The 27432-nt window shown below is 42.9% G+C and overlaps 1 protein-coding gene across 1 annotated transcript; it reads left to right on the forward strand.

The window, feature by feature from the left end:
* Positions 1-1389: 1389 nt before the first annotated feature.
* On the forward strand, positions 1390-22622 carry LOC133958393 (dystrophin-related protein 2-like). The gene is made up of 11 exons (XM_062393153.1): positions 1390-1530; positions 6365-6443; positions 8084-8144; positions 9700-9761; positions 10357-10431; positions 12073-12274; positions 15147-15232; positions 17833-17990; positions 20501-20667; positions 21574-21685; positions 22482-22622. Exons 1-11 carry the CDS (start codon positions 1420-1422, stop codon positions 22620-22622), a joined length of 1254 nt encoding a protein of 417 aa, XP_062249137.1. The 5' UTR covers positions 1390-1419.
* The last annotated feature ends 4810 nt before the right edge of the window (positions 22623-27432 follow it).

Raw genomic sequence — 27432 nt, forward strand, 5'->3', positions numbered from 1 at the left:
AAGAGACATTCATTCACACATTATGCACACTGGCATTCACATGCCAGCTAACAATTGATTGTCAAAACAATTACAGATTCAATTTCTCTTACTTGAGACCTACAATACTGTGTTAGGTTGAGATGATTAGCTTTGATTAATTGTTTAAGCTCATACACTGACCCGCATGGTTTCATACTTGCTCCTCTGATGAAGACGTTTCTTTGCGTTTTTGAGTCTGAGGTCCAGGGCATGAGACAGAAAATGAAAGGACGATGGGGTTTCTTTTCTTTAGAATTTCAAGATTGAAAGTGGAAATGTGCAGAATAAAGTGGACTCGTCTCGTCCATCAGATCCAGTCAGAGCAGCGACTAACAGCTGTGTGAGCGGCTTTCTTTAATAGCTTGTCCTAAAAAGATAGAGACTTTCCTCGTAACTAAAAATGATCCGGCAGAACCATTTTCACAAATTCATAATCATGAGACATTTTTTAGAGGCAGTCATTTGTACTAATGTAAGTAATTTGATGTTCTCGTCTTTAAGTTTCACGTTTATTCTGAACATTTCAAATTCCTCCTTTCTCCTAATTCAAAAGTTACGACATTATTTCTGCTGGTGCTGTCTGTAGCTATCAGGAACGAACTCTGTCATCCATAGAAGTTTCACCTCTTTAGAGTGGAGCTTCCACACAGTTACACTACATAGTGGAAAACATGAAACCTTAATTAGATTTCAGTGCTGGAGTTGATGTCTTTATTTTGGTCTCATGCAAATTTGCGCTCTGAGTCTGCTACCACACGGTTCACTGCTATTGAATGTAGCGTGGTGCGCCTCATTTCCAATCTCTCACTTGTGTCCCTAGCGTGAACTGTCATCAGTTTCTATAAATATTATCTTAAAAACAACATGTCAATCAGGCAATAATCTCTGGGTGTATTTTATAACTAGATATGAGTTAATTAAAACTTTGAAAAAGTGTTTCTTAAGTCAACAGCGTTTCACACGTTAAAGGAAATACTGGACTCCATCATTTTCACAACGTATCCTATGGCACTGTTTCCTGTGTATCTTCTCTAATTTCCATCATTGTTCACATGTAAAATCTTCTATGAACACAGGATGGTGCTTCTCCAATAACATGTTCTTGCTACCTTTATTTAGGACATTAATACATATTTTCTGCTTAATACTTTCTAAAGTGGAGTTGAAAGCTGCTGTAATGGCTCACATTTCATTTGATTTATGTTATTTATTGGGGTGTTACGGTGGAATTGGTCCAGATGTTTGTGCTGCTCTCTTGTTTCGCCCGTGCAAGACACCCATCTGTATTTAATATCTACCGTGTCTAATGTTTTCCTTATTTAATCCATTTCCCTCTTTTTCTCTATCTTCCCCTGCACTCAGTTATTTAAGGAGGAGCTCACCCAGGTGAAGGAGGGCATGAAGCACATCAATGATCTGGCTCACCAGCTGGCCATCGCCGATGTTCATTTGTCGATGGAGAACGCCCGCGCCCTGGAGCATCTCAACAGCAGATGGAAAGTGCTTCAGGTGAGGTTCAGTGCCGGCTCTGTGTCGTCTGTGTGACATTGTCAGCTGCAGCAGTCAAATTCAAAAGACCCGTACCAAAGTCATTCTATGTTTCTGTTAGTGTAAGTTAAAGGTTTATATGAGGCCCATGTGGTTCTCACACTAAAGGCTTACAACAGCTTTTTGTGTTTTTTTCAGCTTGTTTGTTTTTCTCCATCTTTGGGATTCAGACACTGCAGCTTTAGTGTATTTTTGCACATTTTTGCCGTTATCATGGATAATAGAACAAACATTCCTGGCATCTCTCCTAATTACATCTTCAGCATCTTAAGGCTTCACAAGGACTCAGTGTTTGGTTTTAGTTTTCCCACAGTTCAAGGGCAGTTGTTTTTTTCCCTCATCTCAGTTTATTTCAAATCAATAAAGAGGCTGTTTAGGCGTATGAATTATAAACCCTTACACTGAACAGAAATTAAAAGAAGAAAAAAGAAAATCATACCAACATGAATTAATTCACTAGCATTTCTTCAACACCGCAGCAACCTAGTTTCTTACTATTTAATTCATTTAAGGAGTCATTTATAAATAATAAGTATTTTATTAACTATGAAAATTGTGTTTTGTTCCAGTTGGTCCTAAAATATATGCAGACATCAACAATTCTAATTAAAAGAATAGAAATATAAATGAGTTAATATGAAAAAGAAGAGAAATATGTACAAATATGTGAATTTTACAAATAGGTTTATAAAAGAAACAAAATAACAATATGTATAATACTCGATATACAACAGCTGAAACATGTATATAAAAACAAGTATATTAAGATGCAACTACTATAGATAAGCGATGCAGTAAACATAAAGTGCTTTGTAAATGATTAACTGTCTTTATGGACTGATAACATAAGACTTAATGGGGGGGGGGGGGGGTTAAACTACGGTAAAACGGTCCAAACATGGTTCAAACCTGACTGAGCTGCTGAACGAGCGTTAGATTCTCTCACCAGTGTCTCCTGCTCGTCCTGCAGCTGCTTCATGGTAATCACTGGGAGTCTGCATTAATATTGTATTAACAAAATGTCAGGCAGCTAATTCCAAGTATGGACCCGTTTTCTATCAACCGTTGTTTTCTGAGCGGCACTTCATTCCCTGCGATGAGTTCGGCTCAATCTTTTTTTAATGAACTCACTTAAAGGGGATGAGGAGGAAATTAGACGATGCTCATTAGTTATGGATTCAAACTATCGGCACCAAGCAGATCTTAGAAATGAGTAGAATAGCGTTTGACGGAAATTCAATGAGTCATGATTTCTTAACCAGTGCGCCTACATGTAAAGTCTTCAATGAGTCCAAGGCACTCTCCTCTTGAAGCCTTTTAAAAATTCCAAGAATAAAGTGCCCGAGATTCATTGAACTGCGTTTGCCCTCCTCTTGAAGCTTTACTGAATGTATGGATGCATTATCCAGTGAGCATTACTGTACCTCTGGAGTGTGCAGTGCTCGCGCTAATGCTGAGTTCTCCATCACAAACCTCTGCACTGCTCCTACAAGCACAACAGAACCCACTCAGCCTTCACTACAGCTCATGAGTGAACGCCCCGCTCCTGCAGGATAACCTTCATGACACCTCCTCTTCCTCCTCCTCCGCTCGGCCGATGAGGTTTTAATTGCCACTCCAGCCTCTCCTGTTCTCTGTCTCTCTCTCTCTCAGTGACTCTCTAAACGTGATGATTATAAGATCCCACAATTCTTAGAAATGATCTTCCGGTATCCACTTTACACACTTGGCGCTCCCTGAGTTCTTCGTGTTGCGGCTGAGTCCCTGAAGCAGTCGGGGACTCTGTGTTTTCTGTGTCCAATCCTCTCAATGAAATCTCCTCATTTAGCTGAAGCCTCGGTTTTCTGAGTGAAACCTACTGGACTGTTTTTAGCAAATCACAACGAGACAGATTGGCTGCTGTCCTCCAGCAGCCAATAAGATATATCAGGAAGCAGTTAATGGAAGGACTTGGGTTGTTTTTATCAGCGTGGCCTTGTAGGCACGGTGAAGTCGGTCCGTCAGTTCACTGCCTTTGATTGGACTTCTGTGACATTCATGGTGTTGATAGAGTCTAAATGACCTTGGTGATTGCCTGGAGTTTCTTCTGCCACGATGAGAGGAGCACACAGTATTTTGGAGTGAGTAAAATATCTCGACCGTTGGCTGGATTTTCATATTGCAACAAATTAGTTTGGACCAGTGTAGGGCTGCTCGAGGACTCGTGGAAACAGAACTAGCTTTGCGTTTCAGCCTGAGATGCAGACAACAAAAATGCAATTCTCCACAGTTGATATCTGGGTTCAATTGTGAAATGCCATCGAGCTAAAATACATTAGCAGAAGGCTCAGACGTAAGCACTCGATCTGAGAGTGAGGCACACACATTTAAACAATCGATGCCCTCAAAACAAAGAGCCGACTAGATACGCTGAGTACATTCATCACCTCTTTCCAGAGAAGTCCTGCAGGATTGTAACGACTCTAATGATCCCCTGACTTTTTATTGTTATCAGGTCACAAATTCAATTGTGCTTAGTCCCCATTAGAAAATCCTAACATGTTGTCGTACTCTCACACTGTACAAACACCTATCTCTATACTTATTAAAAGTATTACAGGGTGTGTCCATGAAAGAGAGTACCATTCAACTGCTAATCATGCTAAATACAATCATTATGTGGAAAAAAGTAATTTGAGAACAAGCTTGCCGCTAAAAGTATAATCAGATACATTGTAGGTGGACAAATTGCTCCTGGAAAACCAAATTAATTAAAAAAAGTGTTAAGCTTTAGAAAAAAGAAATAGAGTTCCATACAGTACACACCGTGTGGATTGGGGACGCAGCTTGTTCGAAGGCTGTGTACGCGTTGATCTTTTTTTAGGACACTTATTCGACCGAAGTGAACGAGGCGAAGTGCTCTTTGCTCAAAGAGCCGTGGAGAACTAAACTTCTTATCCTGCAAATGCAGCCATTACCGCACAACAGAATTGCAGCCCTTTTTTTCCTGTGTAGGATGGAATGAGCTTGCATATAAATAGAAACATCTGTTAGTCGTATTTTTATGTTAGTCACCTACCTTCCTTCTGTTTGATTGAATTTTTTTTTCTTTCTTTGGCAAGCTGCTCGATGCATAGGGAAGTCTTAGCGTTCGTTAAAAGCACAAGTTTTAACTAACTTTATGAAACCGGAATTATCAAGAGGACATCTGCTACAAATTGTCGCCACAGTCCAATGTATTTTAGGAAAAGATCGTTGGGGCTTATTACACATTCTTTTTGAGAGAGGGTGCAAGCAGGAAGAACAGAAAATGGGACTCATTGATGTCCCTTCGCGTTGGAGGTAAAAAAGAGTCTTCATGCAAAAGTTCTTTTTACAGGATAATTTCTGCTGAATCTTTGATGCACTGTGTGCTTCAGTGGGCAGCGCGTCCTCTGCTCTTTGATTCAGAGACCAGGTCAGAGTCTGTAATCCCTCCTGATGATCAGCATTGTTAAGAAGGCTTTTAGTATCCACCGGCACCAGCCGATATTCATCTTCCACATCGCCGAGTGTTCCGGGGGTTTCTGTGACATCGGCGGAGCCAGAGTGATGAGTTAAGAGACAGGTGTGGTAAATGGTTTCAGACGCGGCAAAAAGAAACAGCCTTTCCTGCACATTCCAGCCGCCTCACACATCGATCGGTCGGCCGTCTCCATCGTCCACGTCAAAAATTTCAATACGAAGATGCAGAAGAACGCAATGTCTTTCATTGTCTCTCTCTCTCTCTCTCTCTCTCTGTCCCATTTTCCTCTTAATTAAAATGATGAATGCCGAATCCCAGGAACGTCCTGTGCCCTGTTGATTTTGGCTGCTGTGACTGCAGCGACAATGTATTTCCAAATTTGATTTGCTTCTATTTGCCGATCATGGATATTTCTGTCATTTGTCTTCCTTATGGCAGCACAAATTGCCCGTACAACAAATAGATTGTACAACACGGCACAGTTGGCAGCAGCATCTCCACGGCACATTGATAATGCTCTATATTAGTCCCCACCAATTTAAATCACTGTAGCCGTGACGTGTGTACACTGAGAAATGCTAACTCGATATATCTTTCCACATTATGACTCATTTCCTGTGCGTCCCCCCCCCCCCCCCCCTCACGTTCTCTTTCTGTCTTTATTCTTCTCTCTACCTCAACACAAGTGGATTTGCCTCCAATTGTTTGAGGACGTGTTTCAAACATCCAGCCGACCATGATCCATGTGCCAAATCCAATACATTTCAAATAAACCAGGATTAGACGGACTAAATCCCATTTGACGCGAAATAAATGTGATGTGAAATGCTTTTGCAAACTTAATTTCTTCAACTCAGTCTCCATGGTTATTGACGCAGCACATGTGAGGCTTTGTAGCCCCCCCCCCCACTCCCATCCCTACCAGCTCCTCTTTCCTCTGTCTCATTTCATCTCAATTTCCTCCAGCTCTGTTTCACACGCTGCATCCAGGAACCGCTGTCCTCATTTTCAAAATATATTGTTTTGCAATCTCCGTCTTCCTTTTAATACCTGTTGCTCTTCAAAGGCTTTCGAAAGTCTTTCAAGAGGGGCAGCAGAGGAAAAGACATACTTTGTATTCCGCAGTTAACTAATGGAGGAGAAGCAGGTGGCCTGAGTGTGTGCATCTCTATTGTGGGGATTTGACGAGGAGTGGGCTGAACAGCATGAGTCTCTTTGATTTAACTCTCTCTCTTTTTCTGTGCGTGTGTGTGTGTGTGTGTGTGTGTATCTGTGTGTGTGTGTGTGTGTGTGTGTGCGTCCGTCCCTCAGGGCTCCATAGAGGAGAGGCTGAAGCAGCTCCAGGATGCACATCGAGACTTTGGCCCCGGATCGCAGCACTTCCTCTCCAGTAAGAGTCCTCCTCTCCCATTTGAAGTCCGTGTCCCACCATTCTGTGCAATGCTGCGCCAAGGCACCATCTCAGAGTGTTTCGGATGAAGGGGGTTCGGTGTATAACAGTTTTTTTGTGATGAGGTTTTAAAACGATCCCTTTGTGGGCGCGAGTGTCAGTTTGTGTGCGTATTTGGGTTAGAGGTGGAGCTGGCAGGCTTTGTGCGTCTGTCTTCGTCGGAACCAGCGCACTGTTACGATGAGCCTCCCCAGTGATTCTCATCGCAACAGTCATTGCTCTCATTTGAACAGAGATATACATATTTGTGAATTCTGTCTGTTCTTCTACCTGCTGCTCTTCAAAGGCCACACAGCAGAAGCAGGGGGCCTGAAAATGTGATCTATGTAGTTTAAACTGATGAAGAGCTGGAAACGCTGCGTGTTGCAGGGCATTCGGAGCGAGCGAACCTGAAGTGGCTCTGTGTACTCGCGTGTCCTCACTAACCCCCATCCAGTTTTACTGCTGTCACGCTGCCTCAGAAATGATACACAGGGGCTGATCGAGCCCTATTCCACTGCCAGCACAGCCCACTACACCCTGCAGGAACATACTGTGGATTTCTATGCACCAACATGCCTGTATCTCAGTATGCTATAGTAAATTTGTTATGGTGCATACAGTGCTTATAGTAAAGGTTTAGTTGGAATATGATTTAGTACAGGTATTGTACTTCATTACATTTGTATGAGCTTTTACTTCACCTTCATATTTTAATGAATTGCTTCTACACCCCGGGTAGTATGATTATCTTTTAAAATATGGTGCATTCATAAAACAAATGGTTCCCAACATTCCCAAAAGTAAGATAAAGGTGGGGATCTTTGTATTTTCCCAGGTGTCTGAGTTGTTAGCAGTTCCATCAAAACAGATATTTCCACTGTAAACTTCTGAAATGGTTTGATTTAGATTGGATGTTTGAGGCCCAGTGGAGGTAAAACTCTTTTAACGACTAGACTGTACCACCAAATTGTTTATAAATTAGTCAACAAAGTTCCAACTTCAGCCGATACAAAGTAAAAATGTGATGTTTGTATTGAACGTAGCCTGTAAATAACGGGCTTGCCATATTGTGCCCTTGATGTCTGCACATAAGTGATCTTGACGTGAAGCTGACACATCAAGATCATGCACTTGACCAATCACGGGGCAGTCTCATGAGATGTCAGCAGATTTGTATCAAATCATCAAATGCATCAAATAACATCAGTTTGATAATAGTTACTTACACTGACATGATTTAGTTTGGTCTAGGTCACATCCACTAACATGGAGGTGGCAGGGTTAGTGCCATACTGCAGCTTTTGTTCATCTTCATTCACAGTCTTTACATTGATGCAAAAAATATAATAATATGATATTTCAGCTGAACCTCATGGTTTTGAGTTAAACCCTCCACTCATCCGCTCGCCCTGTCACCTCCTCTGCCTCCCTGTATTCTATTACATCATCGCAACACAAAAAACATCACTGTGTGGAAAGCACACACAATACGTCCCTTTGGCTCCAGTGCAGCCGCTCCGCTGAATGGACACTGAGCCTGGACATGCCATGACATGCCTGTGTTGAATATGATTTTGTTTGTGCGTGTGTTTGTGCAGGTTCAGTGCAGATCCCATGGGAGCGTGCCATCTCGCCCAACAAAGTGCCCTACTACATCAAGTAAGTGCAAACGTCAGGGTTTCCCTCGGCAGGTTAGGAAGCCATATCAAAACAAGGGAGTTGTGTGAGGAATTGCATGATCATTGTGTTACTGAAACGCACACTGATGATGTTATTCTCAACAGAGATTGAGTCGGACCGCATTTTCCAATTTGTAGTAATATTCAGAACGATGATTTACTAGTTCTGATGTCTGTTATTTTTCCAGTTGTGACCTCCCGATGAGAAGCGATTCAAAAGAGCTTCAATTGCCGTTTCATCTCGTATGAATGTTGGTAAAATAGTCAGGCTTGACACTTCGAGAGCACTTAAATAGAGCATCAGTGTCAGATTTGGCCCTTCTGCTCACTGAGCTTCTGTGAAATGAAAAAGTGCTATTTCTGATCGAGGGTTTCTTCTATTAGTCTTTCTGAAAAATAGTTCCCGGTGTTTCGCATCTATAAACTGAGAGAAATGAGGCGCTACTACAGCAGTCGCTTTTCGAAGTGAAACCATTTGTATTCGTGACAATCAGACATAGATTATTTGTGAGCGTCCGACATTCTGCAGCTGCAATGAACTCTCAAAGTTGAGCCGTTATCTTGCTGTCAGGGCCATTATCCTCAGAGCCTACCACCGGTCTGATCTCAGCCTGTAAAGCAGCAGTTTTGCAATCGTGTCATTGGGTCCGGCCCGATTGACCGAAAGTAGAATTGACCCTCGTCCTCTTGTCTTGAAGCACAGATTGACTCCTGTCCCCACGGATCTCTCCGCTGCCCAAACACTTGCACAAAAGTTACAGATAGAAAACGACCCGGAGAGGAACTCTATCGAGCTTCTCTGAGCCCCCGAGCATTCATCTGTTTATCTACCCGCCTCATCAATGCTAGTTTACCTTTCCGTTGTTTTCATCAATGAACCGTGCAAGCGTTTCCGCAGTGTGTTTCTCCGCAGACCAAGGTTATTGCTTTCCTTGAATCATCTGCAGCAGAGCCTTGTGGTTTTTTGTGTGGTTCTGCCAGTCAGTTCTTTATGTGCTGTATTATTGTACCGATGGGAGGTGGAGTAGTATCTGAGACTCACTCCACTGGGTTCCAATCAATGAGCACTCGCACAGGCAAAGCTATGAGTGCTGCGCCCTGAATGGCCCCCGAGTCCTGACTTCCTGCTTCTGGGTTTCTCATTATTTTTGCTCCACATTTTATGTGATCTTATTTTTTTAGGGGGGGGTTTCACAATACATTTTGTGTGGTCACAGTGTGACAGGAAGGTTGTGTAATTGTTGGGATTTCTGCCTTGTGAAGTGACCGACATTGTATCTCCAGAACAGCAGCAGCGGGACCTAACATCAGGGTTTGACACCTTCATCATGTTTGACGTGTGCCTGCACTTCACAGGCCTGAACTCCCCAGTAGCCGCCCCAATCTTGCCCTCTCGATTTTGACCTCCCTTTCTCACTTACCCCCCCTCAGATCCTTCTCCTTTTACCGTCTGCCACACCTGCCCCGGTCCCCGCTGCCTCGTCTCGGTCCTGCTCCGTCGCCTCCTCGTTTAATTGTCTCTTGTCTCCTCTCAGCCATCAGGCCCAGACGACGTGCTGGGACCATCCAAAGATGACAGAGCTGTACCAAGCGCTGGGTGAGTGAGGAGACAATTAGAGCACCCTCCGATTCGTGCTCGTGCGACCAGGACCCCCGACCGCGCCGCGCTGACGGCTCGACACAGCTGGGGTTGTGCTTTGAAGGCCCTGTCATACAGCTCATTAAGTATTTTCGGCACCTCAGGGACTACATCACTACTGCCATTAACCTACGAGGCCCAATTTGCCAGCACTGTGATTGCTTTTCGTTTAGCCTTTAATTAATTGTGATCGAACGACATCACGTGTTTTACTGTTAATCTGATTTGACACGCAGAGCTGGCGGGGGAGATAGACGCGCTGTCACATGCCCCACACACACACAAACACACACACACACACACACACAAAGAATTCATGGGACCAGACACATGCACAGATTGTATTAGCAACACATTAAACTGCTAATGACCTCTGCAGTGGTGTGATAAACAGGGGGACAGATAGGGACGTCTCATTCTCTGATGGCCGGGCGGATTGGCGCAAGAGGGGGGGGTGGGGGATTGGTGGTTTTCCCTCATATTTTAATTTACTCTAATCTCTCTCTCTCTCTCTCTCTCTCTCTCTCTCTCTCTCTCTCTCTCCCTCCATTAGCGGATCTGAACAACATCAAGTTCTCAGCATACAGAACGGCCATGAAGCTGCGACGGGTTCAGAAGGCTCTGAGACGTACGTACGCTTTTTTTCATCAGCGCTGCTTTCCGTCTGCAGCCCCGGGAGTGGCTGGTTAAGTGATATATACCGTTATCCTGCACCATCATTAATCCACCATGACAAGCTCTTTTCGTGGGAATGAGATATAACGATCAGCCGCGGCACATTCCTCTATTTAGTTGTCGAAAGGAATCGTCGCTTCTCTGTGAAATATTCTCCACGTCCTCCATTACCGTTGGATTTATAATACAGAAATCTGAAGTATTGATATACTGGAGAGTCGTTAGAACCAGTCGGGGCACCAGGTTCCTTTCCTCATTTTCATCAGCTCCTGGATCGTTGGCATGTGAGATAATTAGTGCTATTAATTGGTCCATTACAGACACAAAAGAGGAGGCAATTAGTTTTTGCCGCATGGTTGGAGTGGTAATGTGTGCCGCCATCAGGGTCACAGCACTTGTTAGATCCTACATGGCCCCACACACTCTCACTTTTGTGCCTATTATTATAAATCTTGCGTATTGTTCCAGTGACTCCCCTAATGATGAGTTTGTGTTTCTAAAGGCACTACATTCTGAGCTCTTTCTGTTTCTCACTACCTCCGCCCCATCCCTCTCGTCATGCTCTCAACCCTTTCCTCTCATCCATCTTCCATTGTCTGCACTGCTCTAACTCCTGTGACCCCAGATTTGCCACAGCCACTTAATCATGTTCAGCCCCTCTTCTTCTCTTTCTCTTTGCCACCTTGCTGCCTCCTCTCCCCTCTACTCTCTCCTTCCATGTAAGTGGCTCTGGTAAAACTTGAGCCTATTTCGACTACTGTCGAAGCTCTTTCAGAAGCTCCCCATTAGTTATTTCCCCCCCCCTGCTTTCTTATCTCACTCTCCTCTGGTCTGCTAGTTGATATCATGACTGAATTTAATTGCCAGGCTGCCATGATAACTGCAGCCTTCTCACTCTTTTCTCTCTGCACACTTTGAGAGTGATTGAGCAGCGCTGCATGAAAAAGCCCATCAGAAATACATTTTTAGGTGATTCACTCCCCGTCCCTTAGAATACTCCCTGTTATCTCCTCTCACTGTTCCACCTCATCATCCTGCTATCCAATTATACCTGGCATCACCGGACACCCTCTCAGCTCCACTTTAAAGCATGGGCCATCAAATTAGTTTAGAAGAGAGGGAAATCAAATTTATGTCACTGCTCTTGAAATAACTGGTCGGGCTTAAGTGGGCAAAAAGAGTGAATAAGCGCCTGTGTCACTTGTGCTCTCGCTTGCTGAAGTGGGGATGATGATCACACTGTGTGTGTCTGCGTGTGTTGGAAATGAATGAATGTGAAGTCATGTATGTGTGAACACGTGTTAATAAGGTTTAACAGTTGTAAATTTACAATCAAATTAATTTAGTTGGGACCCTGCTAAAAACGATTCAGTTTCAAATGTTGAATATCTTACACATGCACATCACACACAAGGTGCATCGCATCAGGAAGTACACGCACACAGTCACAATAAAAGCATCATAATTTACATACTTGCGCGCGTCACTTCTTCTCATTAAATTACAAATTCTCCAGGTCCAGCGCTGAATAGAGATGAGTCTGTTGTTTCCAGGTATCTGTCTCCCATTAATATCCATGAACGTGTGTCTTCAGTGGATTTAGTGGCGCTGAGCGGCCTTGTGGAGGTGTTCCGGGACCAGGAGTTACAGCAAGGGGAGCACGTGATGGACGTGGTGGAGGTGATTCACGGGCTGACGGCTCTGTACGAGAGGCTGGAGGAGGAGAGGTCCATCGTGGTCAACATTCCCCTGTGCGTGGACATGTGTCTTAACTGGCTGTTCAACGTCTACGACAGGTGGGTTCTCCGGTGCGAGACGTGTTTACGAAAATCTACTTCCTTTTTTAAAACCACTGCTCATCAAATGTGGAAAGGGAAGTTGTATTAAGGCTAAGGCTGATGAATTGTCAGCATCAGTTGGGGCTGATATTTTACAGTTTGGAGATAAAGTGGACGAGTGAAGAACTCAATTAATTTACCAGACATCTGTGGCAGCTCCTCTCTGCTTGCAGCTTGAGGCCACATCAGCCACTAATATCATAACATGTTTAAATCAACCAAATAGTTATTTTCAATTGTGCTTATATTGGTTATGGATTATAATGTAAACACCAGTTTTTGACAAGGGAGAATATTGAAGAGGACTGTGTGGAATAAAAGACAATATCTAAAAAAACACGTTATTAATATTCAAGTCAAGTCAATTCTCATTAAGTCATGTGACAAACCAATCTCTAAACAGTGGGATTGAGGACCAATCAGAGCAGAGAGAGGCGGGCCAAGAGATAAATCAGAATTTATTTTATACAGAGGATGAAGAGAGGCAATAAAGTAATGAAAGCTACGAGAGAACTAATGTGTCTTTAGAACATCATAGCATATAAACAAGTAGAGCACCAAAATGAAATTGTAAACTTGTGAATATGTGTATTTAAACACACTCCTCCTCTCTGTTTATAAAACACTCATCAAGTTTCATAATAACACATCTTCACTGAAGATTTTATACCAATACAATATAAAGATCCAACAGTGCTGATTACAGTATATAACATGCCATTACCTTTCCCTGCACCCTTAGCTAACACTGAGCAGCACCTTCATCCGTGATTAGAAGGGAAGTTTAGATTTTACATGGATTGTATTGTCTTTAATGGAATTCACCTGCAGTGGATCAGCGTTAGTCCGTTTTTATCACTGAGGATATGACTGACATCATGAATCTGGACTTTAACCTTCTCTCCACTTGATTCCTATTTTTAATCTGATACTAAAAGAGCAATAAATCTGCCAAGAGCCCCATTAAAAGACAGAAATGGGTGTGTCACGCAGCGGCATCTATGAATTTGATTTATTACATGGCGCTGGTGAATGAGGTTTAGAAATGCTGCTGAGTCAGGTTCAGCACGGCTCAGGACTCTTGGTATTTAAAAATCCGAGCATCGGTTAAATATGTATCACGGGCACATAATGTGTATCGTGAACAATGACTCAATAGCTGTGATCTCATGCTACTGAAATGATTAAAAGCTGTTTGGAACCAATAGTCCTAGAACAGAGGTCTGTCTTCAGATTGATGTAACCGTTTCAATGGCTTGTTGTACAGAAATCTATAAAGAACCACAGCATGGCTAAAGGCCCGAGAGCGATGTCTCTAGGCTGAGGGCCAATCGTCCCTTCTGAGACACAACAGAATAAAATCCCTTTTCACACCAACATTCTCTCCACCTTTTGTTTCTTATTGACCGTGTTGTCGTTTCCGAAAAAGAAAGCACAGGCACAGAAAAGGAAATCGAGGAATAACCCCACGAGTGCTTTAAATTTGGTCGGTGGCTCTTAACTACACGGTGCTAATGAGAGACAATCAGAGACTCTACCCTCTGCATAAATTCCAGTAATTGCTTTTTGTTTTCCAATAAATAGCAGCAGTGGGTCTGAACGATGTGTGTATGCTCGTTTGGTAATTTCCATGTGTGGCTTTGTTTGTGTTTGTGCCAGTGAATGGTTATCAGAGCCTATCGCCATGCGTGTGTGTATATACGTGTGTGTTTGTCCTGCCGAGGCATGTCACACTAGCGGGGTACACAGGAGTGACGTGTCCCCTGGGGAGCAGCACAGGGGTGCATATTGAAGAAGGCATGCGGCACAAAGTAGAGAGTGTGTGTGAAAGGTGCTGACAGCCAGTTGTCCCCATGTGCTCTCCAGCTCCTCTGGACCCACTCCAGCCCTGAGTATAATAGAGGAGCCGCAGTTACGGTCTCCTCAAGACCTCTCATGTTTCTCCACGTACCCGAGTTATGTTTCATTTAATTGTGTTTGGAACGAGTTAAAAAAAAGTGAATCTACTTAACTGCAGAACTCACAGGGAGCAAAAACCAAGCACGGACGATTTAACTCGCCCTTTAATTAGATTTTATACTTAATTGATCCGACGCTCTCTGATGAATGTGATGTTCCTGATATTCTCACTTAATGATTGCGATGTTAATTCAATAAGCGGGCGGTTTCTGCCAATGCCGCTCCGCTCGACACTAAATTTGTCCGGGGCTGTTTTGGCACCGGCGCTGTGGAATCATGACGGGGACTCAGTGATGGTTGTGTTTGCTTCTCAAATCCATTCCTTCCACAGTTGCTCCCCCACATCACCCTTTTTTTACTTAAAGCTGAAAAAAACCTTCTCTTTTTGGCTCAGGTCAGGGCGGGACAGCGTCCATGTCACTGGCCTTGTCACTGTTGAGCAATCAGACGTTTTATTTCCGCTGGGTAAACTCGTAAATGCTGGAAAAGTGTGTGTAAATCATGACAGTGTGTTGGAGTGTGTGTGTGTGTGTGTGTGTTATTCAGAATGCATGTATATATGTCTGTAGGAAACACTGGGACATAGTCTGGTATGTGAGCTTATTAATGCTCTTCTGGGCATAAACCCATTGACGCCACACTCAATCCCTGTGGTGCCTTTGGTTACTGTGGATGTGCTCTAATACAATTTCACAGTGTTGCACTGACCCTCTCTGTCCTGCTGTGACCCACGTAATACCTCCACACTTTGTCCCTCCCACAAGGGCTCAGCCGATGTAGGAATATACCACAATGCCCCCATTTTAGTGTAATTCACTCTTAAACAGTTCTAACCTTTTTTCTTCCTCTGTTCTGTCTTTCTTCTTTCTAGTGCTCGAAACGGCAAAGTGCGAGTGCTCAGCTTCAAGATGGGATTAGTGAGCTTATGCAACGCCGACGTCCAGGAGAAGTACAAATGTGCGTCTGAAGCAGGCTCATGTGCCTACTGGTCGCCTCGACTGCAAACAATGAGCCAAAACAAAATGGCAGTGATTGCCCGTATGACATAAAGACATCCACTTAGTCTAATGGAGGAAATCACTCTGCTGCCACAATAGAGAAAGCTTTCTTTTCTTCTACCGAAGACACCAGGGGCCCTTTTAAAAGGATTGCTTGCCAAAAACACCGTTTATGAACGCTCTCTTTCTTTTGACTCGAACCCTCCTTTTTCTCAACAGGTCAACTAGCACATAGCGAACCCCTTTCCCTTTCATCTTTGTCTATTATAAATTATGCCGCGATATTTTATGAGTGCAATGCTCCAGTCTGAGAAAGGGTTTTACTGTTCCACTTTAATTTCAGTTTACGAGTCATTGACGGACCAATACGCATTTGCGAATGGGTCTGGAATTTCCCCGTTGTTTTTTTTTATTCTCAGAGAGTTGTTATCAACAGAACGGACCTGCGACCAATCAGAGCAACGAAGCAAGAGGAACAGAATGAGAAAATGCAGCAGCTGTTTGTTTTTTAGCCTGTAGAGTCGACCTGTACAGGTAAAAACGAGAGGGAACATTTGAGCTGCAGATAGTTGGACCTGGAACATCTTAGCTGAAACCGTATCTGAGAAAAACACTTCCAAATTCATCCTTGGCAAACCATCTGTGTCATCTCCTAAACACTGAACGACAACAGATTTGTCTTCAATCGAATTGTCCCTCAGTGAGTCAGGCGTCTTTCTCTGTGTCCAGGTGGTGGCTTCAAAAGTCTGTCGTTTTCTCCGAATGAGTCTATTTCTGTCAGCTCCAGACGACTCATCATCAATATTCTCAAATAAACCTAGAGCGTTTGCATCAACCTGCTCTGAGATACAGATGGTGGGTGTTTGTTCCATCAGCAAAAGTCTGGACCTGTGATTGACGAAACATATGTTTGTCATTATTTATCATTACTACTATAAAAGTAGTTTAGTTTAATTCCTTAACTTGGTAACAGTAGCTTTGATCCTAATTTAACGTTTCTCTCTGCACAAGTAGGCAGGAACGTTTCCCGTCCATGTTCGGACCTGTTTTTGGAGGCAATCTATTCTGTGCAGTCGCAGTGGATCACTTTATGTTTGCTTTCTTTAAATAGTTGATGAAGTTGTGATAGCTCTAAGAGACTGGTGAATCATTAAGCAAACTCAACCGACTGAAATCATGCTATGAAAACTGAGCTCACTGGATTTGCAACTTTAAATCTACTTAATCTTTAAAAGCTGGACAAACTTGATCAAGTCATGTTTGTAATGTATTAGAGATGCTGCCATTCCGATTTGGTCCATACAGAAATGTGTCATATCTGACAAAACAGCTGCAAAATGAATGACATTTCCATCAATACTTCAGTGCTAGAAATGAAGGATGCTAACTTGCTACGGTGACTATGGTAAACATAATACCTCATGAATATTATAGACTGTATGTAAAGATGGACGACATGAGACCTTCCGAAAAGTGAAGCCCAAACATCTCACTTGCTGTGGCTGCTGTATATGTCCTAAATCCTGCCTCCTCCATGTTAGTGGACTAAAACGTCAAAGTTAACATTAAAAACAGTTTTATGAAAGGTGGTACTTCGCACGTGCAACTTTTAAACTTGAGTTCTCCATAGTAAGAGGAGCTGGAGATGTGTCGTGATTTTTCTATATAGTCTATGGTTAACAGGAGCACGTTAGTATTTCCATTTTGTCATGTTTGCTTATTTACTTTTGCATTTAGCTCAATGCACCGCGTTGCATAAGTGATCAACATAATTAGTGTTTTAGTAAATAGGTAGTTCAATACAAGCCTTCACTCAGAAAATAATAGTAATGAATGCTCATAAAGCGTGTGTCTGTGCAGCCAAATCCAGGAACATGACCTAACTGCTGAGTTTCCAACATTGCCATCTGCATGTTTCATTTGTAATAGGGCTGTATAATGTGTCACCATAAAAACATGTTGAAACCTCATCTCTATCAAACAGCTCAATGTAAATGTTTAAAATGTCAGACATGCTTCAGCTCTGGTTATGAGGACTATGCAGGGGAGGCTGTTAAACATCTAGGTGTTAAAGTGTTGCCCCTGTCGGGCTGAATAAGTGCACAGGGATACATGGGATGTGTAAACTGCCATTGTGCAGCACCCTCACACGCTTGTCAGCATTCATCTCCTCAGTGACAGAATCTGATAGGAATCCACATACACAGCTTTTTAAATCCAAGCAAAACAGCCCGAACACCACTACTGTATTGACAGGCTTAGCATATAGTTCTTATCTTAGGGTAAAACCATTTTTTAGCTGTGGCACATTTTCTAAATTGTTGCTGCTTTGCTTGAATGTTTGAAATGAAACTCATAAAAAAAAGCCTCAGTCATAAAAGCCCGGCTCATACAGTTCAGTATACAAAACTGTAAATCACAGATGTAAACGTGCAGGAAAAATGCAGATATTATGATAATACAAATTCAAATAACTGTTTTTCATGCATACAAATGATGTTACACTCGTTCGATCAGATATGTTCCTGCATAACTGACGCACACTGTATGTTTGTGCAGACTTGTTCCGTCAGGTGTCTGGTCCTGGAGGTCTGACGGACCAGCGTCACCTCAGCCTGCTGCTGCATGAAGCCATCCAGATCCCGCGGCAGTTGGGTGAAGTGGCCGCATTCGGGGGCAGCAACGTGGAGCCCAGCGTCCGCAGCTGCTTCCGCGTGGTGAGGGCAGAGTCGCATGCATGCATGTCACGCATAAACACATTCACAGACAGGCAATGGTGCATGCAAAGTTTTTTGCTGCACACATGCGCACACATACGATTAAACAATCTGTCTGGAATATGCTGTGAGTTCACCCTACCTTATTTGACCTGGTAAACAATGTTCTGCTTGTTTACTCATCGTCTACTGGGAAGTCTGCACTGTTATTCAAGGCCCAGTGTCCTTGTTGGATTAGATTGTTCAGGCTTGAAGCCAGTGAGCAGTGTTGAAGACACAATAGTTTTTTTTTCTGTTCTTGAATCAACAACCTGATCATTTATTAATAGTGTTACAGCACAATAATGTACAGTGCGGTCCAAATGTTGCAGACCACATTAATCCTTCTGTATCTCAAACCTGCTGATATATTTATCAATGTGTGGGAAAACAATGACTGAGCTCCAGATATTCAGAACAGACGTTATCTGTACCAAGACCCTATTTCAGAAAGAGAATTTTAAAGGCCAAACCTTAAAAAATGAATATCTTAATCAAACATGTGTCTGTGGAAGCTTTACTTCAAGTATGAACAAGTGATGAAGTCGCACCAGGAAGCAGCTTTTTGAATCCTGTTGTGTTTTACTGACATCAGCAAAGTCGGACTCTTTCTACAGAGGAAGCCGTTAAATGCACCATCTCAGGAAATGGAGAAGTTATAAATATTCTTCCTTAGGAGCGTTGCCTCACAAACATTACATCTCATTAATATTGCATCTCATTGCTTTTAATGGACATAAAATACAGTCAGTGGTAGATAATGCATCAGGCTCCCGACCATACATAGACTGTAGGTGAAATTCAAGAAGTTTTATTGGGAAAGTTGAGTGTATAATAAGAATATTGGAATATTAATATGAAGCAAAGTCACAGAGTCCATTAGTGAAGTGCAAGACCTAATGAGGAGACATGTCCTAATTACTTTGTCTTTTCTAAAAGTGTCGCCGCAGGTTGCCTGAACTTAAACTCATGACATTCAACACCAGATAATTACTGAGTTGTTAGGAGCAGCCTGCAGCTAATTTTTTGGGGGAAGATGGCCTCTGCAAAGCCTGTTTAATTCCCTCACTTTCAAGGCAGATCCTAATTATACACACTCTATTCTGGTGCATGCTTACTGTATCAGCTACGGCCGATTAAAACCAATTCCTCTCTAAGTTTGCTCTGTGTCTGGGCGTTTAGTTGTAGATGAAATATCCATGTAATGGGAATTGAGCGGGGGTTGACCCATTTGCCCATTTATCACTTGGAAGTGAGTGACATCAGTTTTTCGGGGATGTGCACACGGTGTCAATTCAGACTGATATTGACTGTTAGTCTCTGCTGGGAGAGGAGAACATGAAATTGACCTGAAACAGATTATGCAAAGAAGTAGTTCCACAGAGCAATGTAATATTGCCGAAGGTGATTTATATGCACAAGTATTGGGGCAAATTCAACTGGCAGCATAACACAAAATTCAGCAAATACTTAAAAAAGTTTTGTACATTGACTGTTGGTTTACAAACGTGCTGTTCAGGGGATTTATAGTTCACAAAGTGCAGAGTTTTGATGGATAACTGAATGTTTATTACTCTACTTTCCCAATGATGTTTAAAGTGTGCCATCTGCTCAGTGTGCTGCTTTGTGATGCAGCAGCAAGCTCAGCTTACTCAGAGCCAATCCCAGGTGCTCGGTATGCAAGGGGCTGCGTTTTGACCTCCCACATGGAGATAAACTGGCTACTCTGCTACCAGAGAGGAGCGCCTCCGTCCCCGGGACATTCTACATCTCTATACAACTTACACACACATGCACACACAGGTAGACACATGAACACACACACACACACACACACACACACACACACACACACATACAACACACACACACACACACTCACACACACACACATTTATTATGCTACTCAGCTTGAGCGCTGGAGGAAGCCCCAGGGAAATCAACCTCTTAATGCATCTCTGATGCAGACTTAATGAGAATTTAGCACATCACGGATTGTCAGCACTTGGCGAGTTGTTCTTTTATTACGTTGACTTCCTTCTTATGCCACTTTCTGGAATTCTCTAAAACTGCTTGTAAACACACAAACACACGTAGAGTAAACAAACAAACATACGTACATTAAACGCACAGGGTTCATATGTGCTGTGAATTATCTGTATAATTAAGTGAATTTTACATTAAGCAGGTATTACGATAAATAAAGTGCATTACAGTGTAGTATAGTTTCATGAAAGCAAAAGATTCCCCATGGTGTACTCACCTCTTCTGCTCAGTTTGTTCTCTTCTCTCATCTCCTATTCTCTATTCCCTTTGATACCTTTCCTCCACCCCTTCTCACTGCAGGACCACCTTTGAAGAGGAAGCAAAGCTTCTTCTCTTAATACTCTTATGTATCTGGCCGCCTGCTGGTCTATATTTTGCTTGTTTACAGTTTACTCTTCTTTCCTAAATTCAATGTCCTTTTCCAGGCCCCAGGGAAACCTTCCATTGAGGTGTCTCATTTCTTGGAGTGGATGAGCCTTGAACCCCAGTCGATGGTTTGGCTTCCTGTCCTCCACCGCGTGACTGCTGCAGAGTCGACCAAGCACCAAGCCAAATGCTATGTATGCAAACAGTGTCCCATCAAGGGCTTCAGGTCGGTATGCCAGTGTAGGCAAACTGACATTCATGCAGATGTTCAATGAGGAATATTACAAAGAATCATGAAAAGCATCTGTGGAGAAATGTGTAGTAGGCATGTGTCGTACATACCATATATATATATACATTACATATACTACTGAATACGTGTTCAGTGGTCTTCGTCCCATTGCTTCTTTCACTTTGTCTATATTTCGCTCACACAAATACTTGGTCTGTCTTTCACAGTGACTGATCATTGGCAGCACCAGCAGAGATCTTTCCTGTGTTGGTGGCCCATTAAATATCCATAAAATGTTTAATGTCCTCTGTAGACAGACAGGATTCTGCATTAACTTGGTAGATGCTGCTTTGGCTGTGGGTATCAGTACCTCCCTGAGTTGTTACCCTGCAACCGCTCATGCCAGCTCACAGGGTGACAGCAAATAAACTGAATTAGTTAAATTAATCACAATGAAGGATAAATGTACACACATACACACACAATGAATGTACAAAAAAAACGAATGGGAGTCAAATGTTCAAGATTCTTAGGTAGTAATACGAATAATTCTGAAATTTGCATCAAAATTACAGCCTGTTGAATAAAAGAATGTGAACATTAATTCTGGGAATATAAAAAAAGAAGAAATCCTTTTAAAAGAGCAGCTGGTGTTTTCTGATTAAGGCGTGTTGACTCAGAAAACATGTGGCTCATGTGGACTAAATCTCTTTCTGGAGCAGAGAGGGATGTGTGAAAACAGCCTGCATGTCGACAGGCATACCTATAATTTCAGTACACATGCATGCACCAACCCTTTACTCTGCAATCACACACACACACACACAGCCACAGCCTCGCACTTCTGCCTGTTCTCTTACAAACATCACTTCAGCCTCTGTGTTATATTGATCTTGACAGGTATCGCAGTCTGAAGCAGTTCAATGTGGACATCTGCCAGACATGTTTTCTAACCGGCCGCACTACCAAGGGAAAGAAGCTGCACTATCCCATCATGGAGTACTACACGCCAGTAAGACAAACATTATGGTTTAGCTAGATTCAAATGAACCCCTGCTGCTTCAAGAAATACTGTATTTCCTTATTCCCGCTACCAGGCATGGATTAGTCACCAGTCCAGTATAAGATGTCCATCGACTCTGCCTCATCCGCATCTACAGTAGTCATACATTGAATCCCTCTTAGCGGTGACATCACTCTGGGCTCACCTGTTGCACTCGTTGAACACTAAACCCCTAGAAAACCTGAGTCTTAGGCGGTCACACACACAGTCTCTGAAGTCAAGTTAATTCCAAAGCAGTAGCTCAAGCACAGTAGCTTGAGCGCTGGAATGTACTGAGACGGTGCCAGATTTAATCTCTAATCAATTCTAAGCTGTAAAATATGGCAAAGGGCCAGCTGTACAATGATTTTCTTTTTCACTGGACAATTTTTTAAGGCGAGCCAGATACAGCTTTTCACGATGGCGAGGCAAACGGCGCCCATAGATTTCTGCTATGATAGAGAGAAAGAGAGAGAAAAGTAGGAAGATTGGAAACAACATAGAAATTAAAGGATGCACAAGAGAGAGAAGCAGAAATTGAAAAAGAGAGAACAGATGGAGAAATAAAAGTAAGACAATCCGGCCTGGAGACAGTGGACAAATTTCTCATGGGGTCATTTGGGGTAAAACAATATTTCAGAGAGTTCTCAAGCTGTGCAATTTGTAATTTGTCTCCCACCTGTCCACTCCCATTGCCTTCGCCGCTCACCGCGTTTCACCCCGTCTACCCTCCCCACACCCGCCCCACTCATACATCACTCTCCAGACAACCTCGGGAGAGAAGATGAGGGACTTTGCCAAGACTCTGAAGAATAAGTTCAGGTCAAAGCAGTACTTCACCAAACACCCGCAGAGAGGTTACCTGCCGGTGCAGTCCGTGCTGGAAGCCGAGAGCTCGGAGACGTGAGTCCCACACACACACAGTCATCTCTCCATCACTGCTTTACTGTGTCACACATCTCTCACCTTCTCTCGCTAACACACATGCAAAGCTCTGCTGTTGTCGGGTCATAGTCGTTCTCTGACGATTTCAGGCACTCTGCCTCGCTGACGAAGGTTAAAGGGTTCCGTCTGTGTTCAGAATCAACATGGCGCAAATCATGCGATGTCAGTTCAGGTCAGACATTGTGTTCACATGAGCGAGTCTCACCCAAAGGGAGAAGCATGAGCAACAAGGCTAAAATGCATCAGCTCATCAAGAAGCGTAGCTCGTAGCTATGGAAATTTATGATGATTATGCATCCGATTGTGTCACGAAGGTCAACTTTTATAACCTCGAACAAATATTATACGAGTCCAAAGCCATTTTCAGACATGTCCTGCGGGGATCTCTGTAGAATTGGGTCTGGATTTATTGTTTCACACATTCACAATGCAGAGGGGGGGTTCTCTGTACAGACTCGTTCACACAGACGTCGGCTCTTATCGGCACAAACTCTCTCGACATCTTCGTCTGTGTCTTCTACGTGTGTGACATCGCTTTTCCACTCGCGGATAATTGATTTATTTTGAGGTTTTATATATTATTTAAATTTTTGCCTCTGTCGAGGGTTAGAAGTGCCATCAAACCCTCACTCTCTCGTTGTGAATCCAGTAAGGGATCCCAACATTGAAAAAAGTTCTCCAGAGCTCAGTGCATGTCTGAAGGCAGCTGAAGAGTTCATCCTTCCATCTACTGAAGCAGAACAGACATGAAAGTCCAGAGCTAGAAGTAGTCGGACCCTTTATTCAAGTAGATGTGGCAATGAAGCAATATTTAAGAAAAACCTCTGCACTATCAAAATGAAAGAAGTATCAAACTTGAAATTTCTTTCTAAACAGAAGTGGTGTTCCTCTGGCATTAATGCAAGAGGGACTAGAACAGCAAACAGTTCTCTGCCAAGGCCTTGTAAAGGGTCAGAGGGTCGGGAACCAGGAGTTTGATTTGAAAATGACATCATGATTTAAGAGCATTAATATGTTTTTGTTCAAAATCCTAATCTGAAAAGTAACTATAGTAACTTCACTCAGACGAGGCAAATCTAGCAGGTAGAAAGCAAAGTTTTTTTCTCTGAAGTGTTGATTAGACGTCTACATTGGCATCACATGGAATAACCCTTTTAAATATACATCCTTTATTTTCCTTCACTTTGTAATAAATCATATCTTTGTTTTGCATCATTAACAAGAAAGTTTTCCCTCCTCCGATTATATCCACACATGTGAGTTGTGGCCTTCCGGTGACCCACACAGTCACACTTGCAGAGTGTTAAAATGCCTTGGTGCAGTATTGATGTTGTTTTTTTGTCGTTCGCAGGCCGTGCTCCTCGCCCAAGCTGCCCCATGCAGACACACACAGCAGAATCGAACATTTCGCCAGCAGGTACGTGGCTCACTGCACTTTCACACTATATCAAGTAACCACAACAAAAGCTTTCCCTCCTCACTTTGCTCTTTCCAAAATCAGCCTCCATCTTCTTGATATTCCCCTCACCCCTGTGCCCTCCCCCCCACCCTCCCTGCTCCCTCACCCTTTAGTCTTCACCACACATTGATTGAAGTATTGATTTGGCTGCGTGGTGCTCTGTACTCCGTCCAGGGCAGGGACTATATTGCCCAGCAGTTTCTGTCACTTGTGTTCTCAAAGTGAACACGCTGGCACTCAGAAGCAGAGCAGTTTGGGGTTGTTATTGTGTGGTGTGTGTGTGTGTGTGTGTTTGTGTGTGTGTGTGTGTGTGTGTGTGTGTGTGTGTGTGTGTGTGTGTGTGTGTTGTGTGTGGGGGTCAGCGGGCCTTGCGCACTGTCACTTGCTTGGGCAATGAGCCCATTGGTCACATGGGAGCTGTCGGTGTAGATTAGAGTCTGTCTGACAGGTTATGAACAGGGCACAGCACTGGAGTCCCACAGTCCCACACTCCTGGGAGATCTGCCCATAGAGCTGCGGAGTGTCTGTGGCACTGTGTGTGTGTGTGTTTGTGTGTGTGTCATTGTGTATTTCCTCCCTGAGGCCCCTATACACAACTGCTTCACATCCTGCCAAAATTGAGGGAATAAACTCCAAAAAGCGAGCGAGCACAATTGTCCTCTTTACCCGTCTTATCGCTCCCTTTTTCCTCTTCCTCCTGTTTTGCTGTTTGCCTTTTTATTCATATCTTTGATCCCGCTCTCCTATTGTGTCCCACCCACACACTTATTTCCCCCTCTTATCTATCTCTGGCTCCCTCTCTCCGAGCCCTTTCTTCTTCTCCCTCCTTAAATATCTTTGACTGTAATGTTCCTTCACATTTTCTCCCTTTTTTCCAATTACAGTAAAATTAGCTTCAAACTGTTCTTGAGTCCCTCAGAAAAATCGTAATCTGCATAATACGCTACGAGTGTAGCAGCCAACATGCCTTCAACCAAATAAGACCAGAAGAAGAGAAATGGAAAAGTGTTCATGGTTGAAAAGTGATGAGACGGAGAAAGATTGTCGTCTTTCTTTGACCGGCTGAGAGAGAAATGTTTCCCACGGTTAAAGATAATAAAGTGTCTGTGTCTTTCTCTGCAGCTTCAGTCACAGCAAACTTCTCTTTTTGCAACTCAGGAATATTTCTCTCTCTTTAATCAAGCATCAGTCTTAGGTTAAGAAAATGACATATGACTGCATCTGCCCTACACTTTCAGACAGTGTCCTAACATTGTAACACTCAATATTTATCTTTTATAAGCGCCATATAGTTAATTATTAAAACCATAACAGAAGATTTTAATCACTGTAATGTAGATATAAAAACGTGGAGGATAGTAAAAGTGAAATCACTTACTTACAACTCATTTGAAGCATCTGTTATTAATTCTTGATAATATAACATTTATTCTCTTTATGGTATATCTCAATGAACACATTAAGAACAGCTTAAAGTACAATGTATTATGAAATATATATTTTATGAACAGGGTGTTTAAGTATGTATAAGCCAATTACAAACATGAATAAATCAACAGAAGATAATTCTGGTTTAACATTTTAAATCACATGAAAATACTCGAACAAACTTAACTTCTCAAACCTGTGTTCCTGCAGAAGTCCTTAATCTTCAAAATATTAACGTTTCTTTAAGAAAATATCTGGATACTGTTGATTTGATCACTTAATAGTCAAACTACAGCCAGAACAGACTGATGTCAGTAGTGGAGTAAGTCACATTTGGTGCTCCAGTGAAGATTCATGGCAGAGTGATGGTTACAAACGACCACAGCTAAGCTTTATTGTGTTATCATGAATCCTCTGACTGTGTCGACACCATTTGTGAATGTTTCATAGAAGTAGTGACAGACACATTAATTAAACTTTAAAATGTGCATCTGGCATCCTTATTGTGCTGCACATTGCAACACATGGTACAAGAACTCAAGGATGTTGCATGCCATGAGGGAGCGTTGTACATTAACATATATATAGTTCCTTTTTTCATAATTAGTATAATTTTCCATCTGTGTACAGCTTCACAATTCAATATACCCGCGCCGGGATGCTCATTAAGTGAAGATTTTATAGTTTTATTTCCATTGTGTTTGCGTTAGATTACTCCATGTGTAATTGGTTGACCAGTATGTCAGTGGCCCATTGGCTATAAACACATGGAACTGGCTGAAAATGAATGAGCAGCAGCCCATTCAGACACAAGGGGGAATTGAACAGTGCGAGCACGCTCCTCTTATGTTCCAGCTTGATCTGAGCACTATCCTAATAAGAGGAGACAGTCCTTATAATGGAAGTGGCCACTATTTTATCTGTACCCAGGCAGTACGCAGAAGTGACAGAAGCTACTTTCCTTCTTCCTTTTTCTTTCCTTCTTTATTTCTGTGCTATAGAATATAAAAGGGAGAAATCACATTTCTCATTTGAATTGATCATGACTCACTGTGAACACGAATAGAAAGTCAAGCTGACGTTGAAATATTGAATGTCAATGCTGGCTGAAATTCTCTCCCAGACAGGTGTGTGTTTGTTTGTGTGTGTGTACGTGTGTACGTTACGTGTGTGTGTGTGTGCGCATGCGCGTGCACGACCTTCAGCAAATGATGGGTTTGATGTACATTTTTGGCAACAAGGGGGTGTCTGTGGACTTGTCAAACACGGGAACAGCATCAGTCCCTTCCCCTCTCTCTCTGTACCCCCCCCCCCCCCCCACATGATATCGATGCAGGAGTAGAATTGATGATTCCTTTCATCATCAGCACTGCTTCGCCATCTTATCGAGGATGAATTAGAGGGACATCATGTTAAAAACCCTTTAGATCTCTCCCGCTTCTCACTTCATCTTTCTTCCATTTATATTCAGACATGAAGCGACATGCTGCATACACACACACACACACACACACACACACACACACACACACACACACACACACACACACATGCTACACTAGTTCCTATAACTATCTGCCTGTTCCAGTGGCTCTGGGTTTGTGGAGTGCTTTCTGAGGAATAGTGTCACCGATTGAATTATGAGCGGTCAGGTGCACAGGCCGGGCCTCCTGTAACAGGACATGGATAAATCCTGAATTTCTCAGTGTTACGGTCTCACTGGACACCGGAGAGAAATAGAATGTGATCTGGATGTCCCTGACAGCCTCTACATCACTCACCCCTCCTCCTCCCTCCAACCCCTCACTGTCTTAGCTGACGACACTCTGCGAAAGATGATGCAGCACAGAGTGTGTCAGTGTGTCTTTGTGTGTACGGGTGACGC

Source organism: Platichthys flesus, chromosome 8 (assembly GCF_949316205.1).
Source record: "Platichthys flesus chromosome 8, fPlaFle2.1, whole genome shotgun sequence".
Classification (NCBI taxonomy): domain Eukaryota; kingdom Metazoa; phylum Chordata; class Actinopteri; order Pleuronectiformes; family Pleuronectidae; genus Platichthys; species Platichthys flesus.

What these genes read in the sequence shown, in the direction of transcription:
- LOC133958393 (XM_062393153.1), top strand. Translation starts at nt 1,420, where the DNA reads ATGAAGCACATCAATGATCTGGCTCACCAGCTGGCCATCGCCGATGTT. An exon ending in TCCGCAGCTGCTTCCGCGTG is followed by an intron (nt 17,991 to 20,500) that starts GTGAGGGCAGAG and finishes GTCCTTTTCCAG; the next exon opens with GCCCCAGGGAAACCTTCCAT. An exon ending in TCATGGAGTACTACACGCCA is followed by an intron (nt 21,686 to 22,481) that starts GTAAGACAAACA and finishes ATCACTCTCCAG; the next exon opens with ACAACCTCGGGAGAGAAGAT.